The 18,749-nt window shown below is 44.9% G+C and overlaps 1 protein-coding gene across 2 annotated transcripts in view; it reads right to left on the reverse strand.

Moving 5' to 3' along the window:
- The window catches only part of ARMC9 (armadillo repeat containing 9), a 141,348-nt gene that overhangs the window by 55,281 nt on the left and 67,318 nt on the right, over nt 1-18,749 (reverse strand). For both annotated transcript variants that reach the window (XM_061637543.1, XM_061637544.1), the window contains exons 15-16: nt 10,859-10,998; nt 748-824 (exon numbers count right to left, since the gene is read on the reverse strand). In XM_061637543.1, coding sequence (XP_061493527.1) covers nt 748-824; nt 10,859-10,998 — 217 coding nt within the window. The remainder of the gene's footprint in view (nt 1-747; nt 825-10,858; nt 10,999-18,749) is intronic.

An 18,749-nucleotide genomic window follows, 5' to 3' on the forward strand; every position in this document is an offset into this window, starting at 1 on the left:
CAGGCCAGTACCTTAAGCCAGGCACAGAAATATTATTAAGTGATTGATTAATTAGTGTATCACTGTCTAGGACAGGTTTGTACCCAAGGGCATCGCAATCCAAAAATAGACACAAGGAAGACAATGAAGGGGAGGGAAACAGAGGAGGGAAGAATATGCTGTTATTCCAGGTACATGTATGTAGGCAGCCTTCCCCAACTGAGTGGCCCCTGGATGTTTTGGTCTACAACTCCTGTCAGCAGCTGCCAGCGCTGCTGTTTTATTATAAATACAGCCCTTTCAGACTGCAAACTTCCTTCCAAAGCCGTGGAAACAGATGACTGAGTGCCCCAACACTTCCAGATGCTGAGACCTGGGGTGAGGAGAGCCACTTGTGGATTTCTACAGAAGGACCGCATGACAGAGAGCATTGTGACTGAGGACCAAAGGAATCGTTTTGAGATAATCCCAGGAACTGACAGTCTGAAATCAAAATGGGCTTGATAAGAATGAAGCCGCTGTTTCCTGATACCGTATGAGCACTTTGAAGGGTGAAGGCAGGGGCAGGAGGGGAGGAAAGAAGACTGCCTTTGCAGAGTCCGGGTCATTTCCCAAGGCGAACAACTTCAGTCGGCTATCAACTAATCTTCAGACAGTCACACGCCCAGGTTTTTATTTGAAATAAACAAAACATGTTCTGTTTTGATTTCGAAAAGCATTTCGCCTTTGTCCCCTCTCTATGCCTGCACATATTAGCTGTAAAAGTACCTCATGGTTCTCGTGGCCGAGGAGATCCGAGAGAACTTTGAGTACCTCGTTTGCAATTTTCACACACATTTTCTTCCCTGTGGAGGTTCAAAGACAGACACAAGACTCCGCTGAGTCAAATGTATTCCCCAGAAGGAGAAACTGGCATCTTACTTGTCCCAGTCACATTAATACAACCTGGGGTGCCCTTGTAGGCGTTAATAGTGCATGTTGCTTCTGGCATTTTGAGACATCACACTGATTCGCACGTTTAGTGCCACTCTCAGGAAGTTCCACTCAGCATTTGCAAGAACCTCTGCCCATTTTGCTTTGCGGGACAAAGGTGTGCCTTATCACATAAACAACGAGGCAAATTCAATGAGCCACATTCAAATGTGTATGCTGCCTGCTACTTCTAAAGGTACTGGAAAAATCTGCTCTGCAATTTTTAAAGGTCATGTCTCTTCCCTTTCACCTGAACAGTAGCTCAGAGGTAGGGAACATACTTCACACGCAAAAGGTCCCAGATTCATTCCCTGGCAGGGCTGCAAAAGACTCCCACTCAAGGCCCTGGAGAACTGCTGCCAAAGTAGACCAAGGGTGGCCAACAGGGTGCTCTCCAGATGTTATTGGACTATGACTCCCATGATCCCTGATCGCTAGTGATGCTGCTGGGATTGAGCTGGAAGCTGGAGCCCAACGATATCTGAAGGGCACCATGATGACTACCAGGGGAGCAGACACTACTGAGCCAGGTGGACCAATGCTGTGAGTTTAAGGCAGTTTCCAGTTTTCACATGCATGTTTCACTTGTCTCACCGCCACCCTTTGAAGATGTCTCAGGAAGTCCCCAGGCTTGATTCAAATCTATTCCAGGAAACAGACAAGAAGTTCTCAGTGGTTACTTATTAAACAACCATTAAGAGCTTCTACTCTGCAAACAGCTAAGTACCCTGAACAGCTAAATAGATCCTGAAAAAGGCCACCTAAAAGTTCTCCTGCCTATAGACACTGTTGCTTCATTTATGACATCGGCATTCTCGATCTGCACACTGTGTTATCAGTTATACATACAGTAGGGCCCTGCTCATATGGCAGGTTTTGTTCCGGACCGCTGCTGTAAAGCGAAATCCGCCATAAAGCGGAACGCATTGACTAACATTGTCTGAAATGGCGCCCGACACCCAAAAAACGCCATAAAAATGGAACAAGCGCCGTAGGAGCGGGGCCTTTCTGCAATTGACAACTGCTGTATCGGTGAAACGCTGCAAAGCAGAGCGCTGCAAAGCGGAGCCCTACTGTAGATCAGTGCAACCTGAAAACAGATTGTGTGCCATTACAGATCTGAACAGGGTGGTTCATGACAGATGCTATTGGAGGTCACTGACTCATAGGGTCGCTATAAGTCATTATTGATTGATTGATTGATTGGTCGATTGATTGATTGATTGATTGATTGATTGCATTTGTATACCGCCCCATAGCCGAAGCTCTCTGGGCGGTTTACAACAATTAAAAACATTAAAAACAGATATACAAATTTAAGACACATCTTTTAAAAAGCAATTTAGAAACACGTGCTAAGATGCCTGGGAGAAGAGGAAGTCTTGACCTGGAGCCAAAAAGATAACAGTGTGGGCGCCAGGCGGACCCCGTCAAGAAAATCATTCCATAATTTGGGGGCCACCACTGAGAAGGTCCTCTCCCTTGTTGCCAGCCTCCCAGCTTCCCTCAGAGTAGGCACTCAGAGGGAGGCCTTGGATGTTGAGCGTAGTGTACGGGTGTTCATGTCGGGAGAGGCGTGCCATCAGGTATTGTGGTCCTAAGCCGTGTAAGGCTTTATAGGTTAAAACCAGCACCTTGAATCGAGCTCAGAAACATACAGGCAGCCAGTGCAAACGGGCCAGAATCGGTTTTATATGTTCGGACCGTCTGGTCCCTGTTACCAATCTGGCCGCTGCATTTTGCACAAGCTGCAGCTTCCGAACCGTCTTCAAAGGCAGCCCCAAGTAATTGACTTGAAGGCACATAACAACTGATCTTCCCCTACAATTTACAACCCAGAGGCTAGTGGCCATGGTCTAGCCTAGGGTGACTTCTTACTTCCCAGAGGCCACCTCTGAGACTCAACAGGCCCCGTTACAGCTCAGTGCAGACTTGGGCCTAGTTCTGACTAAGGATATGCTAGAATTCCACCCAATTCAGATTTGGTACTGAATTTCCCATTAATTCGCTTATTCTCTTATCGGGCGCAGATTGGATTTTTATGCAGCAATTTTCCACAGCTATTTTCGAAAATGGATTTTTTTAAAAAAATCTGCCTCTAAAATAGCGATATGAAGAACAATAATTCTATCAATATTTCATTTCAAAATATTGACATTTCCTTTAAAAATATTGAAATTAATATCAGTATTTTTTATGAAGGGAAAAAAATGGATCGATAAAAGTAGCAACTACCAGACAAAGAATGAACTCAAATTGATACTGGTTGACGCTTTCAAACCGGCAGAGGCCCACAAATCTCATCTTGACTGTGCTGGGCTATACCACTTTAGAATGCAGGTGAGAGTTCATATGATGGAAGGCTCCTCCCTACAACACAACACAATAAAAATATAAAATAATAAAATCAAATCATCTTTGCACTTTAAAAACTAGCACAACAGGGAGCAAGCTAGGCTGACTCTCACTATTTTGCAGAAATGATTCAAGCACACACCAGAGCTTCAGGTCTACTCAGTCACAGTGGATTAAAATGCTCTGTTACCGTAGTGCAACAAATTGACTTTTAAGAAGTGCACTTTTTGTGGCTTCGAAAGTGACAAGGAAATGCATCAAAAAATATGGGACGAATGACTAAAAGGAAGAGATATCAACACTCTGCAAGCAAATCAGGATGAATGCAGGGTAAATGCTCATTGCTGGGTAACTGCCTCACAAAAGAAATGAGAACAAATGCTCAATAAAGATTGGAAATAAAATCATCTCCACATAAAGTTTGTACAACAAATCAGGTTGAATGCTCAATAAACAGATCATCCAGAGAAGCCTCGAGCTTTTCTCCCTAGCATATAAATTTCTAGGTGAAAGGAAGGAGCATGTAAGTGTTGGTCAGTGAAGCATGCTGTGAGACTCACAGACAGGGTTTTTTGCAAAGAGAGTGAAACCTGAAGCAGAAGGGTTAAGCTGTGAGAACAGAGCGCCAGGTTTGCCAAGGTCAGTAGCTGGCTGGGAAGCCTGATAAGGTGGGATGCTTGGAAAAGCTCAGTGTGGGGGAAAAGCTGTCTGTGAAGAGAACTGTGTCTAATGTCTTTGCCTAGTAAAGACTCTTACAAGAAACTTGCCTGTCCTGGCTTATTCCTGTTCTATGCGACTCTTGGATTCCATCCTTGTATGATCTATACACGCACACGCAACAGTAAGTGTAGAGAAGCACTCAGTCATGAGAGCTCCCACCTGTAGCCCAAAGAAAGTGCAGCAGCCAACATACAGTTTGACCACTTCAGTGAGAACGAGGCCTTAGAACACATCCCAGAATCTTCAAAACATGCATGGGTTGGGCAGCAGGTAGACTGATGTGGAAAGAATTAAGAAATGTGCATTAAATAGCTCCTTATAGGAGGGGCCGTAGAGCCTGGGCTCTGCTGCAGAAGACCCCATTTTCAATCCCTGGCATCTCTAGGTAGATGGATCGGGTCAGCAGAGGATGGGAAAGACCTGGGCTGCTGTTGTCAGTCAGAGTAGACAATGCTGGAGAAGATGAAGAAAGAGGCTGACCTCGTGCCTGGCCAAGAGATTTTGCTGCCTCAGGCAGAGCGCCAAATGGCACCCCTGCCCTCTGTCAAGGGGCAAGAGTCCCCAAGGGTAGCCAACCTGTTTAGTACTTGAGGCAGAAAACCACACAAGCACTCCTCGTCCTCCCTGGCAGTAAAAATGTGACTATGCATTGCAAAAGTTAACAGTATGCTGCCCTTACAAGCTTTGTTGTTGTTATGTGCCTTCAAGTCGATCACGACTTATGGCGACCCTATGAATGAGCGACCTCCAGTAGCATCTGTCATGAACCACCCTTACAAGCTACGCCTGCTGAAATCCCCTCTTCTGCACAACTATTACAGGTGCAAGAGCCTTGGCCTCTTTCGCCTCTCGCCATCCTACTTGCATAACCGCCTAAAACCAGCTGCCTGAGGCAGCCATCAAACTCTACCTGATGGTAGACCTGGTGATGAGCTTCTGAGCACATGCAGAGGTACTTTTGAATAACTGAGTAATCACAAAAAGCCTATGATTGGTGGAAATACTCTTGTTTCAGGGGTATTTAAGCAGAGGCCAACCTGAACAACTCTAATTGCTCATTCATCTAATATGCATCATGTTTACTTAGAAATGCTTCTCATGTGACAGGGCTTCCCTTCTGCCAGCAGCATCCCTCAAAAGGAAGAAGTTCAGCTGTTTTTCACTTCCACACCTATAACTCCATCCATTTGTACTTGCCAACCACTGATAACACTGTATATATCTGATGAAGTGGATTCCAGATTATGAATGTATATAAAACGGAATAAATCTCCTAGTCTTTTAGGTGCCAAAAGATTCTTTGTTGGTTTTAAGCTGGAAGTTTCCCCTCCACCAAGTAAATGTAGAACATTTCACCTGGTTAGCACCTAACCGTTATGTCGGTGTTATAAGGCCCATGAGCCCTACTACAGAAAGGAAGGCAACTCCTGTGATTTAAGCATTTGTTTACCGTATTTATTATTTGATTTATATCCCACCCTTCCTCCCAGCAGGAGCCCAGGGCAGCATCAAACAGGGGACCCCTCCGCCAAGTGCCTAATTCAGGCAAAGGAGGAATGCAATGTTCCTAGGCTGAGGCATGTCTCAGGAACCAAAAACCAAGTAGCTGCCTAATTTTGCCAGCTTCAAGATAACTGCAATTTACCTTTTTCTACACAGTGGCTGCAATGTGATATGGTGGTTAGAGTGCTGAACTCGAACTGGGGAGAGGACAGGGTTCAAATCCCCACTCAAACATAAAACTCACTGTGTGACCTCGGGCCCAACACTATCTCTGTCGCCATAATCTACCTCACAGAGTTGTTGTAAGGATTAAATTGGGGGCAGGGAGGCATCTATGTATCCTGCTTGGGCTCCTTGGAAGAAAAGGTAAATTATTAATTGTAGCTACAGAATTGAATTGGGACCTTGGAGGTCAATCTAGTCCAACCTCCTGCTCAATTCAATACTTAAATCAATCCAATAAATAAATAAGCTTATATCTCGCCTTTCTGCTATGGCATGCATCCTGGTTTGCAATTTCAAACTAAACACTACAAGAGATTTAAAAAGCAACTATCTTGGGGTGGCTGCCTTGGGAGCTGACAGCATCAACTGCCTGGCTTTTATTCTGTGACAGATATACTTTTATTATTTATTTATTTATTTATTGTATTTGTATACCGCCCCATTGCTGAAGCTCTCTGGGCGGTTTACAGCAACTAAAAACATTAAAAACAAATATACAAATTTAAAACACATCTTTCAAAAACAATTTAAAACAATTTAAAAAATTTAAAACAATTTAAAAACACATGCTAAAATGCCTGGGACAAGAGGAAAGTCTTGACCTGGCACCGAAAAGATAACAGTGATGGCGCCAGGCGCACCTCGTCTGGAAGATCATTCCATAATTTGGGGGCCACCACTGAGAAGGTCCTCTCCCTTGTTGCCACCCCCCGAGCTTCCCTTGGAGTAGGCACCCAGAGGAGGGCCTTTGACCTTGACCGTAGTGTATGGGTGGGTTCGTATCGGGAGAGGCGTTCCATCAGGTATTGTGGTCCCAAGCCGTGTAAGGCTTTATAGGTTAAAACCAGCACCTTGAATCGAGCTCGGAAACATACAGGCAGACAGTGCAAGCAGGACAGAATCGGTTTTATACGTTCGGACCGTCTGGTCCCTGTTACCAATCTGGCCGCTGCATTTTGCACAAGCTGCAGTTTCCAAACTGTCTTCAAAGGCAGCCCCACGTAGAGTGCATTGCAGTAATCTAACTTGGAGGTTACCAGAACATGGACAACTGAAACCAGGTTATCCCTGTCCAGATAGTGGCGTAGCTGGGCCACCAACCGAAGTTGGTAGAAGGCACTCCATGCCACCGAGGCTACCTGAGCCTCAAGTGACAGAGATGGTTCTAGGAGAACCCCCAAGCTACGAACCTGCTCCTTCAGGGGAAGTGCAACCCCACCCAGGACAGGTTGGACATCCACCATCTGGTCAGAAGAACCACCCACTAACAGCATCTCAGTCTTGTCTGGATTGAGCCTCAGTTTATTAGCCCTCATCCAGTCCATTGTCGCAGCCAGGCACCAGTTCAGCACATTGACAGCCTCACCTGAAGAAGATGAAAAGGAGAAATAGAGCTGCATGTCATTAGCATACTGATGGCAACACACTCCAAAGCTCCGGATGACCGCACCCAACTGTTTCATGTAGATGTTGAACAGCATCGGGGACAGAACTGACCCCTGCGGAACCCCATACTGGAGAGTCCAGGGTGCCGAGGAATGTTCCCCAAGCACCACCTTCTGGAGCTGACCCGCCAAGTCGGAACCATCTCCATGCAGTCCCTCCCACTCCCAACTCAGCCAGTCTTCCCAGAAGGATACCATGGTCGATGGTATTGAAAGCCGCTGAGAGATCAAGGAGAATCAACAGAGTCACATTCCCGCTGTCACTCTCCCGACAAAGGTCATCATACAGGGCAACCAAGGCTGTTTCCTTGCCAAAACCAGGCCTGAAACCCGACTGAAATGGATCCAGATAATCGGTCTCATCCAAGAGTGTCTGGAGCTGGCCCGCAACCACTCGTTCCAGGACCTTGCCCAGGAATGGAACATTTGCCACCGGCCTATAGTTCTTAAGATTTTCTGGGTCCAGGGAGGGCCTCTTCAGGAGTGGTCTCACTACCACCTCTTTCAGGCTTACTTTTTGGTGTTATTTACCTGCATTGACCTGCATCATCCCCACCCATCCACTCCTGCTCTTTTGTATTTATGTGTGTGTTCTTCTGCCGTATTAAAGCTGTTTTACTAATCTTAACATGGACCTGGGTAGGAAAAAAACCTTTGTTCCAGAAGGGCAATAGTCATGCCCGTGTGTATATGGAAAACCTGATGTATCTGCCCGCACTAGGCATGTGCGATACATGCATACAGTGCCCCCCCACCCCCACCCTGAGCCTTGTCTCTTCTGCTGAGTGAACCTGCCAAACACCATCAAAAATTGTTGGAGACTGACGTTGCAGTGGGGCCATGCTCTTAAACAGCATGGGTGTGCTGCACCTGCCCTTCCCACACAGCACAACACAGCAAGCACAGGGGCCCAGCAGCAACTGGGCAGGCAGCTCTGCAGGCTGCAGTGCTCTCCACTCCACCCGCTCCTCTTTGGCTTCCTCCACCACAGCCCTCCTCCTTCCTGATGAGGCAGCTCAGCTGCATGCAGCGCATGCACCAGCACATGACAAGATGAGGAAGGGCCCAGTTTTCTCAGCCTGGAATTAGGCATGGATGGGGGGGAGGTGAATTGGTGAATGTGGTGGCAGCAAATGACACAGCAGCAGGTGGGCTTGCATCTTGAGCCCTCCACCTGGTTTGCTGCCTGAGACCATGGCTCATGAGAGGTATAGGGTAGCCGTCTATGTCCTTATCCCAACTGCACATATATAGGTACCAATCTTGGCATAGGTACACAGACATTCAGCATGGGAAAGGTGAGCCCTACCCAGGCCCTACCTTCAGTAGCCAATACGGGGCCTCCATATTGCCTGGTTGGCCAAGTTTTACGTAGGTTCTATCTCTGCAAGCTGGTGCCTGGTTAGACCATTAGCTGGCTCAGATCCCCAGTTTTCATTTAAGAGAGAGAGAGAGAGAGAGAGAGAGAGAGAGAGAGAGAGAGAGAGAGAGAGAGAGAGAGAGAGAGGAGAGGGAGAGAGAGAGATACTTCTATCCCTTGTGGAAGCTGAGAGAGCAGCCAAGATGTTCAGGCACTATTCTTCCCATTTGTTTCATGAGAAACTAGCCCATTCCTGCCTTTCAGTATTTCAAGCCAATGGGTAAAGCTACAATTGATGTTTAGTGTGACCTGTTCTTCCATCTGTCCAGGGACAGCTGCAATAACGGGAATACGAGAGAGAGAAAGCAAGTGATGAAGACGCGAATACAGGGCTGACCAGCCAATTGCCTCTGATCAGCTGAGAGTGCGCTGTGTAGATCGTAGAGGAAAAGGCAACAGAAAACTATAGCAGGTGCACCAAGCAGAAAATATGCCCTCATGTGGGAAGCAAGCAACAAGCCTGTAATGACTACTGCCGCCACCACACACACACACAAAAATTCCAAACAGCTACTAAGAGACAAGAGGAAGAGGAGGTCTGAGTCAGCATTCAGAGCACAAATAAAGATGTGATGGGTGTGAGAGACAAAGAACAAGGGAGGACGAGTGAGTGAGTCTCTTCGTTTCTTTTTCCATATCATAGCAACCTCTTTCTCTCCTTTCTCTCCATCTCGTCACGCTGCCTCCAACTGCTTAATCCCCCTCTCTCGAGTTTGGGGTTGGGGAGTTGTTGCTGGCATTTCTTTAGCATTTGTGGCCGCAACAACAACTTGGTGGCATGGAATTGGAGTGTGCAAAGAAAAACTATGCCTATGGATGCAGGCATAATACAGTTTTCTGCTTGTAATATGCCTGAAATGTTAAGCAGCACCTGTGAGAAGGGAAGTATGTATGTTCAATTCAGGCAAAGCACAAACACCAGAGTAGCATTTGCTCTTTCAGAATGGGCTTTTCCGTACTTGACGTAATGCTTGGCAAAGCTTCCCTACAACATGTAAGTTGGACTCTGACTTCACCTGTGGCCCATTCTAGGAAGTACCTTCCAGTCACTGCAATGAGGTGCAGATAAAATTCCAGAAGGGGAGATGTATTTGTTGTAGCAAAGATGAAACACTCTTGGGGCACCTTAAAGACTAAGAGATTTATTATGACAAATGTCTAGTGGACTCAAGTCCACTTCATCAAATGCATACGGTGTTATTCTCGTTTATTAGCTCTGATTAACTCTAACCCTAAGTCTTATGGAACACACACACAAGTATGTTTGTGCTTTATTGGCATCTCCACCATCACACAGTAGACTCTGCAATGAACTTCAGCCCATGCCTGCTTGCATTTGTCCACAATCTTTCTACACCTACACCCTACCCATCATCCTTGCTGCTTTTTTTTAACCCACAGCCCACTAGGAAACAGCTTGGGAGAGGACAATCTGGAATGGTCCTGTTCAGCTGTACCAAGACCCAGAGCTGCGACAGAAGAGCCACTAACAGCAGCTGAAGAGAGAATCACGGGTGTAAGTTCCTGCTGACTCTGAGAGAGCTGCTCCACCACCATTATGTAGGGCTAGATCAGAACATTCTGAACAAAACAGTCTGAACAATCCGAATAATGACAAGTAAGCCAAGCCCAAACTTGAAAGGTTGCCACTAAACATTGTGACAAATGAATTATTAGTGGTAAGTTTAAACCTCAGACCTAGAAGAAGCATTTGCCTATGGTCAGTGAGGAAACCGTATGAAAACCACCTCAATGATGCAAGTCAGAAACTTTCCCAAGCTTTCTTTACATCAGGGATTGGAAATCTCAGGCCTGAGAACCAAATCTTGGCCCTCACAACTCTTCCTAGGACACAGCCATCAGTGAGCCTGCTCTGCACCCTTGAGTGCTTGCGCCTGGCTGAAATACGTCCTTCACCCATGATAATGGCTGGGCTCCTGCCGGAAGGAAGGGCGGGATATAAATCAAATAATAAATAAATAAATAGATAATGCTCTTGCCCACCTTGATGGAGGTGTGCGTGTACCTTTGACTTTTGCGTGCTTGGGACGCTGTCTCCTCTGCAAAGGTATGAGTCACAGCCACTGCTCCAACTACTTTTGTCTCCGGCCCCACCCATCACTAGCATGCAGCTCCCAGAAGGTTCCCCAGGGGGAAATACAGCCCCCCAGGCTAGAAAAGGTCTCTCACCCTTGCTGTACATGCTATTTCCCAACAGAAACCGCACTGCGTCAGATACCTGAACTCCGAAGGCAGAGGTTCATGAGCAAGGCGACCGAGTAGGCCAAAGTATAATCTGACATGCTGTCTGAATCTTTTAGCGCATCCACCAGCCACGGTATGAGCCCGTCCTTGATCATAGTTGACTGCAAAGCCCGCCTGGGAATTCAAAGGCAGTAGCAAACATTTGTTTGATAACCAACAAGAAATACTGTATACCACAGGCTTCAAAACAAACATGAAAGATCAAATGAAGAGGAGCTGCTCCAGCAAGGAGATGCTTTTGCATTTACTGCAAGGTAACAGTTTTTACAAAAAACCTTGCCACAAGTTGATTTTGCCTGAAATTCAGATGGGGGAAGAGGTTCCAGCAGAGGCTCCAATAGAGAGTACAGGGCTGTTCCAAAACCTTTGCTGTCCAACAAACAGATATCCCAGGCTATGGTCTGAAGACACACGAGGCCAGCACTCTGCTGAAGCTAAGCAGGGTCAGGTCTGGTCAGTGCCTGGATGGGAGACCGCCTGGGAACCATATGTAAGCCACCTTGGGTTTCTAGCATGAAAAGAAAGGCAGGGTATAAATGTAATAAATAATAATAATAAATAAATCCGTATCTAGGTCACTAATTGACCTAGGACACAATTCAGCTGAGCATTCTCCTCATTCATCATTGGCGATCACTCGTGGCCGAGTAAGATTGTCTTCCAAGGTAAGGTCCTTAGCACAAGTGTCATTAAAATGAGCAGGGGGTGTGCAAGGGGACTACTATTATTTGGGGCAGCTCCTGTTCATTTCAGTGGGGCTTGTGCAGAAGACATTCTGGCTGGAATACGCCTTTGGAGCCAGACTGGCCCATCATCAATTTGCTGCCTTTAATGGATGGGCAGAACCAGCAAGAGATGGTTGCTCTGGATACTAAGGTTATCGGAAGGGCAGGGAAGGGCATACCACACCTGGTGTCCCTTTGTATGTCAAAGAGGCAGACTCCTTCACAGCCTCACCATGGGTGGCAACAGCAGGCCCCAAGAGGAATTTAGTATCAGAGGTTCTTGAACATAAGAAGCTGCTTACACCAAGTTGGACCATTGGTCCATCTAGCTCAGTACTGTCTGCACTGACTGGCAAAGGCTCTCCAGGGTTCCAGAGAGGGGTAGCCCTACCTAGAGATGCTGGGGATTGAACCAGGGGCCTTCTCCATGCATAGCAGGTGCTCTGCCCACTGAGCAACTGCTCTTCCCCAATCTAGCTTCCCTTTGACCAAAACGTCAAGGGCGATCTTCAGATGGAGAGTGAAATCCAGGAGACATTCCAGAGGAGGGAATGTTGTAGCAATGGGTGGTTTATCCAGCCTTTCAATAAGAGCCCTCAAAGCAGCTAACAATATTATAAAACACAACAGGATTGCCCTCACATAGACTGGATCATAAAATCATAGAATAGTAGAGTTGGAAGGGGCCTATAAGGCCATCAAGTCCAACCCCCTGCGCAATGCAGGAATCCAAATCAAAGCACTCCCGAGAGGTGGCTGTCCAGCTGCCTCTTGAATGCCTCCAGTGTAGGAGAGCCCATTACCTAAATGCATGACAAAGAGGTAAACTTTCTAGATACCCTAAATGACTGGGCCCTAGAACAATTGGTCAGGGAACCAATCAGGGGAAAGGTGACCCTGGACTTAATCTTAAGTGGTGCTCAGTGTTAGTTATGCCCTTTTTGGAACTAATTATGACTTATTTTCCAGGTTCTAGAGTGCTGTACGGAAGAAACAGATCCACTTTTTGTTTAAACCAATGTTTGGTTTGGGGAATTCATGATTATCATTATGGCTAGGCCAAAGCCTGGAGGAGCAGAGAAGATGCTGACTAAGCATCCTTGAATACAGGGGTGATTCTTCCTGCCATACAAGCACAGTGATGGGCCCAGTATCTTCCTTTGAAGATAGGTGTCTGGATGGTTGACAGTTCTCTGACAGAAAAACCAAAAGGATCCCTAGATAAGCAAATTCTGCTTTCTCCCTCTTCTTATTAAAAACAAGAGAAAGGAGGGGACATCCATTGGTATCTTGGGGCACCTATTGATTTTACACGTTGTTAGGAGTTACCTACGTTTCTGTCTGATTAAAACTAGGAAACAGCTGTTTACAGGAAAGCATCCTTATTACAAACTACAGAAGATGGGGTGAAAGCAGGGTCCAAAATATGAACTGGACACTTCACGGTTGAGACAAGTGATGTGTTCCCCTGTGGGTCTGGTAACAACCCAGGTGTGTCTTTATGTTAGACTCAAGTACAGAGATTTTCCTCTTTGAATGCCCTGGTTGGTCATGAAATAAAGTAAATCACTTTTAATTAATGCATAACTAAAGCATAATATAGGCCCAAATGAAAAGCTGGGATAAGAACATGAGGAGAGCCTGGTAGATCAGGCCAACCAGATGCCTCAGGGAAGCCCGAAAGCAGGGCCTGAGTGCAAGAGCACTCTCCCCACTTGTAGTTCCCAGAAACTGCCATTCAGAAGGATACTGCCTCCAACAGCGGAGGGACAGCATAGTCATTGAGGCTATTAGCCAATGAGATGCTATGCCTTGCCCACCCCCAATGCAGCCATTTTGTGACTGGTGCCCTTAGAACTCTCTCAAAATTAGAAATGTGCTCACTCGTCAAAAAAGATTAGCAACTCCAGCCTTAACCATATAGTATAATCATTCTGAGCTACAGAAACAGGAACCAAGTAAAGTTCAACATAAAGTAACCTCCATCTGTTTATAGTAATAGTTATTTAAATATATATACACACACATTATTCTTCATTTTAAAGTGGAGTCTGTGCTATTTTGTATCACACATCCACATCTACTGGTGGGCAAACAGAGGTATATAAACTGACTTGGTATTTAGGTGCAAGACAGCAGCGGGAAGAGGGCTGGATTTGTTGTTATGTGCCTTCAAGTCAATTATGACTTATGGCAACCCTATGAATCAGTGACCTCCAATAGCATCTGTTATAAACCACTCTGTTCAGATCTTGTAAGTTCAGGTCTGTGGCTTCCTTGATGGAATCAATCCATCTCTTGTTTGGTCTTCCTCTTTTTCTACTCCCTTCTGTTTTTCCCAGCATTATGGTCTTTTCTAGTGAATCATGTCCTCATGATGTGTCCAAAGTATGATAACTTCAGTTGCATCATTTTAGCTTCTAGTGATAGTTCTGCTTTAATTTGTTCTAACACCCAGTTATTTGTCTTTTTCGCAGCCCATCCTCCAACACCACATTTCAAATGAGTTGATTTTTCTCTTATCCGCTTTTTTCACTGTCCAGTTTTCACACCCATACATAGAGATTGGGAATACTATGATCTGAATGATCCTGACTTTAGTGTTCAGCGATACATCTTTGTATTTGAGGACCTTTTCTAGTTCTCTCATAGCTGCCTTCCCCAGTCCTAGCCTTCTTCTGATTTCTCTGCTCCAACAGCAAATGCAGAGAGGAATTTGAGAGATTTTACGCAGAAGTACAGGAAGAAATTGATCACACACCAAAACAAATGTGCTAATAATAATGGGGGACAGGAATGCAAAAGTAGGGAACAGAGAAGAACTAGGAATTGTGGGAAAATGGGGCTTAGGAGACAGAAATGAAGCAGGAGAAAGACTTATTGAACTCTGTGAAGCCAATAATCTGTTTCTTGCAAATACATTTTTTGAGCGACCGAAAGGACAACTGTACACGTGGACATCACCAAATGGACAATATAGGAATCAAGCTGATTATATAATTGGTAGAAGAAGATGGAGAAATTCCATACTTTCTGCAAAAACAAGTCCAGGAGCAGACTGTGGTACAGATCATGAACTGGTAATATCAAAAAAAATCTTTCCAATTCCTCTTCTTCTGCATTTGCTGTTGGAGCATAGACTTGAATGAAATTGCTGATCTTCTAACAAAAAGATGTAATTTGTGCCTGAGATCAGCTTCCATACCTGAAGACTGGAAAGTGCCCAATGTAAAAAGGAATCCAAGAGGAACCCAGAAAATTACAAGCCAGCTAGCTTAACATCTGTTTCAGGAAAACTGGTGGAAATCACTATTAAAGACAGAATTATCAAGCATATAGAAAAAGAGTAAGTCTTGTTGAAAAAGAACCAGCATGGCTTCCTCAAGGGCAAGTCCTGTCTAAATAACCCTTTAGAGGTCTTTGAGTGTGTCAACCAGTTTATGGATAAGGGTGATCCAGGAAACATTGTGTAATTAGTCTTTCAAAAAGCTTTTTCTAAAGTCCCTTATCAGAGATTCCTGAGTAAGCTTATCAGTCGTGGGATAAGAGGAGAGGTACTCTTGGATCAGTAACTGATTAAGAAACAAGAAACAGAGAGTAGGAATAAATGGACAGTTTTCTCAATAGAAGGTTGTAAGAAGTGAGGTCCCCCAAGGTTAGTCTTAGGCCTGTACTTTTTAACTTGTTCATAAATGACCTGGAGTTATGGGAGAACAGTGAGGTGGTCAAGTTTGCCAGTGACCAGGAAAGAGATTTTGGGGTTGTGGACAGCTTGATGAGAATGTCAACCCCTGTGTGCAGCAGCTGCTAAAAAGGTGAATTCCATTAGGAACGGGACTGAAAATAAAACTGCCAATATCATAATGCTGCCATGCAAATCTACAGCGCAACCAAACTTGGAATATTGTGTACAGTTCTGGCTGCTGCATTTCAAAATGGATCATGTAGAGCTGGAAGAAATTCAGAAAAGGGCAACCAAAGGGATGGAGAAACTCTATGAGGAAAGGTTGTAGCAAGGTTGTAGAGAGGCATGTAAGGGGAGGCATGACAGATGTGCATAAAATAGAGAAGGCAGATACAGTGAGTGTTTCTCATAACGCTAGAACCTGGGGTCATCCGTTGAAGATGAATGTTGGAAGATTCCGTAGAGACAAAAAAACAGTACACAATTAAACTATGGAATTTGCTACCTCAAGATGTAGTGATGTCTACCAACTTGGACAGCTTTAAAAAGGGGGATAGGTCAATCACTATCACTAGAAGCTAAAATGATGAAACTGAGGTTATCATACTTTGGACACATAATGAGAAGACACGATTCACTAGAAAAGACCATAATGCTGGGGAAAACAGTAGGGAGTAGAAAAAGAGGAAGGCCAAACAACAGATGGATTGATTCCATCAAGGAAGCCACAGACCTGAACTTACAAGATCTGAACAGAGTGGTCCATGACAGATGCTCTTGGAGGTCGCTGATTCATAGGGTCGCTATAAGTCGTAGTCGACTTGAAGACACATAAAAACAACAACAAGGCCAATTCATGGGGGTTAGGGGTATCAATGGCTGCTAGCCATGATGGCTATGCACCACATCCAGTGTTGGAGGCAGTAGGCTGCTGGGGAGCACAAGCGGGGAGAGTGACGTTGTGCTCCTGTCCTGCATGCAGGCTTCCCACAGGCATCTGGTTGGTCTCTGGGAGAATAGGGCGATGATGTAGAAGGGCTCTTCTTACGTTCTCACATTCACCTGAAATCTGTCACTCATGGTCATTACCTCCCCCTTAGCTCGCCTCTGATGAGAGAATTTGCAAGATACCATCTCCTAGAAAAACATCCAACAACTAATTCATGGCATGTTGGATCCCATCAGATACTGAAGCATTTCATCAGACGGCTTAGCAGGCTAATTGCAGGAAAAGTCAGCTCGTGATGTGTTCATTGTGCACAAAATGGTCTTGTGAAATGGCCCTAAGATAATTAGGGCAAGATAAAGGGAACCAGAACCCAGAAGAAGAGATGAAAAGATTTCTGAATTTAAATTCTTGAGCCATAGATAGTCCTTCTGATAGCAATACAGTTAATGTTTCACTGGGTTTGATGGGAAATTCTGTCACTTTTTTTATGCCTCTGTACTACTCGCTCCCTTTCTTCAAATGTTCAGATAAACCATGTCCCATAAAAAGAGCTAATAAGGTGATGTATTTATGGCTACTAGAGACTTTTATTGGCTTAGCTGATACTGCCTGAGCTTATTTGCTCCTTTGTCCAGACTGGACTTTGGCTAATTTAACTCTTTCCTCACCGAGCTTACTCGGACACTTAATTTTTTTTTGCCAATTACAAGGGGCTCAAAACTCACTGTAATCTGAACGTATGTGACCCAATATATTCTTCACTACAAAAAGAAGGAGCAGGCCAAGAACTATTCTAACACAGTTGTTCAAAAGGCGGGCATGGCCATTAATACCCTGGTTATGTACAGCTTGGATGATTGCAACATGATCTCTGTGGGGTTGCCTTTCAAAAAGGATTGGAAACTTCAACTGGCACAGTCAAACTATTGTTGGGAGAAAGTCATAAGAACATAAGAGCCTGCTGGATCAGGCCAGTAGACCATCTAGTCCAGCATCCCGTTTTCACAATAGCCAATCAGATGCCTATGGGAAACCCGCAGTGGGGCCTGAGCTCAGAAGTACTCTCCGCTCCTGCAGTTTCCAGCAACAAATTCAAATTTCAACTGGTGTTCAGAAGCATACTGCCTCTGGCCATGGAGGAACAGCAAAGCCATCATGGCTAGTGGCCACTGATAGTCTTATCTTCCATGTATTTGTCTTGTTGTTATGCGGCTTCAAGTCGACTACGACTTACCGGTGACCCTATGAATCAGTGACCTCCAATAACCTCTGTTATAACCCACCCTGTTTAGAATTTGTAAATTCAGGTCTGTGGCTTCCTTTATGGGATCAAGCCATCTCTTGTTTGGCCTTCCTCTTTTTCTACTCCCTTCTGTTTTTCCCAGCATTATTGTCTTTGCTAATGAATCATGTCTTGTCATTATGTTTCCAAAGTATGACAACCTCAGTTTCATCATTTTAGCTTCTAGTGACAGTTCTGGTTTCATTTGTTTTAACACCCAATTATTTGTTTTTTTCGTAGTCCATGATGTCTAACCCTCTTTTAAAGCCATCCAAGTTGGTGGCCATCACTGCCTCTTGTGATAGTAAATTCCATGGTTTAACTATGCACTGCATGAAGAAGTACTTTCTTTTGTCTGTCCTGAATCTTCCAACATTCCATGAGCTCTAGTGTTATGAGAGAGAAAAGCTTTTCTGTATCCACTTTCTCCATGCCATGCATAGTTTTCTACACTTCTATCATGTCCTCTCTGACTTGCCTTTTCTCTAAACTTAAAAGCCCCACATGCTGCAACCTTTCCTCACAAGGGAGTCGCTCCATCCCCCTGATCATTTTAGCTGTCCTTTTCTGAACCTTTTCCAACTCTACAATATCTTTTTTGAGGTGAGGTGACCAGAACTGTAAACAGTATTCCAATGCTGTTGCACCACAGATTTGCATAACAGCATTAAGATACCAGCAGTTTTATTTTCAGTTCCATTCACAACGATTCCTATCATGGAATTTGTCTTTTTCACAACGGCTGCACACTGGATTGACATCTTCATTGAGCAATCCTCAACAACCCCAAGGCCACATTCCTGGTCAGTCACTGCCATTTGAGACCCCATGGCCATATATGTGCATCTTACATTGAATTGCATTTGCCATTTTACAGCCAATTCACTCAGTTTGAAGAGGTCCTTTGGAACTGTCTTTGCAATCCCTTTTGTTGTAATAACCCTGAATAATTTAGTATCATCAGCACACTTGGCCACTTAACTGCTCACTCTAGATCATTTATGAACAAGTTAAAAAGCAGAAGTCCCAATACTGATCATTGGGGGGGGGCACCACTTTCTACAGCCCTCACTTGGGAGAACTGTCCATTTATTCCTACTCTCTGCTTCCTATCTCCTAGCCAGTTCCTGATCCACGAGGACCTCTCCTCTTATTCCATGACCACTAAGCTTACTCAGGAGACTGTGATGAGGTACGTTGTCGAAAGCTTTTTGAAAGTCCAAG

The sequence above is a fragment of the Rhineura floridana genome, chromosome 7 (genome assembly GCF_030035675.1).
Source record: "Rhineura floridana isolate rRhiFlo1 chromosome 7, rRhiFlo1.hap2, whole genome shotgun sequence".
NCBI classification, from domain to species: domain Eukaryota; kingdom Metazoa; phylum Chordata; class Lepidosauria; order Squamata; family Rhineuridae; genus Rhineura; species Rhineura floridana.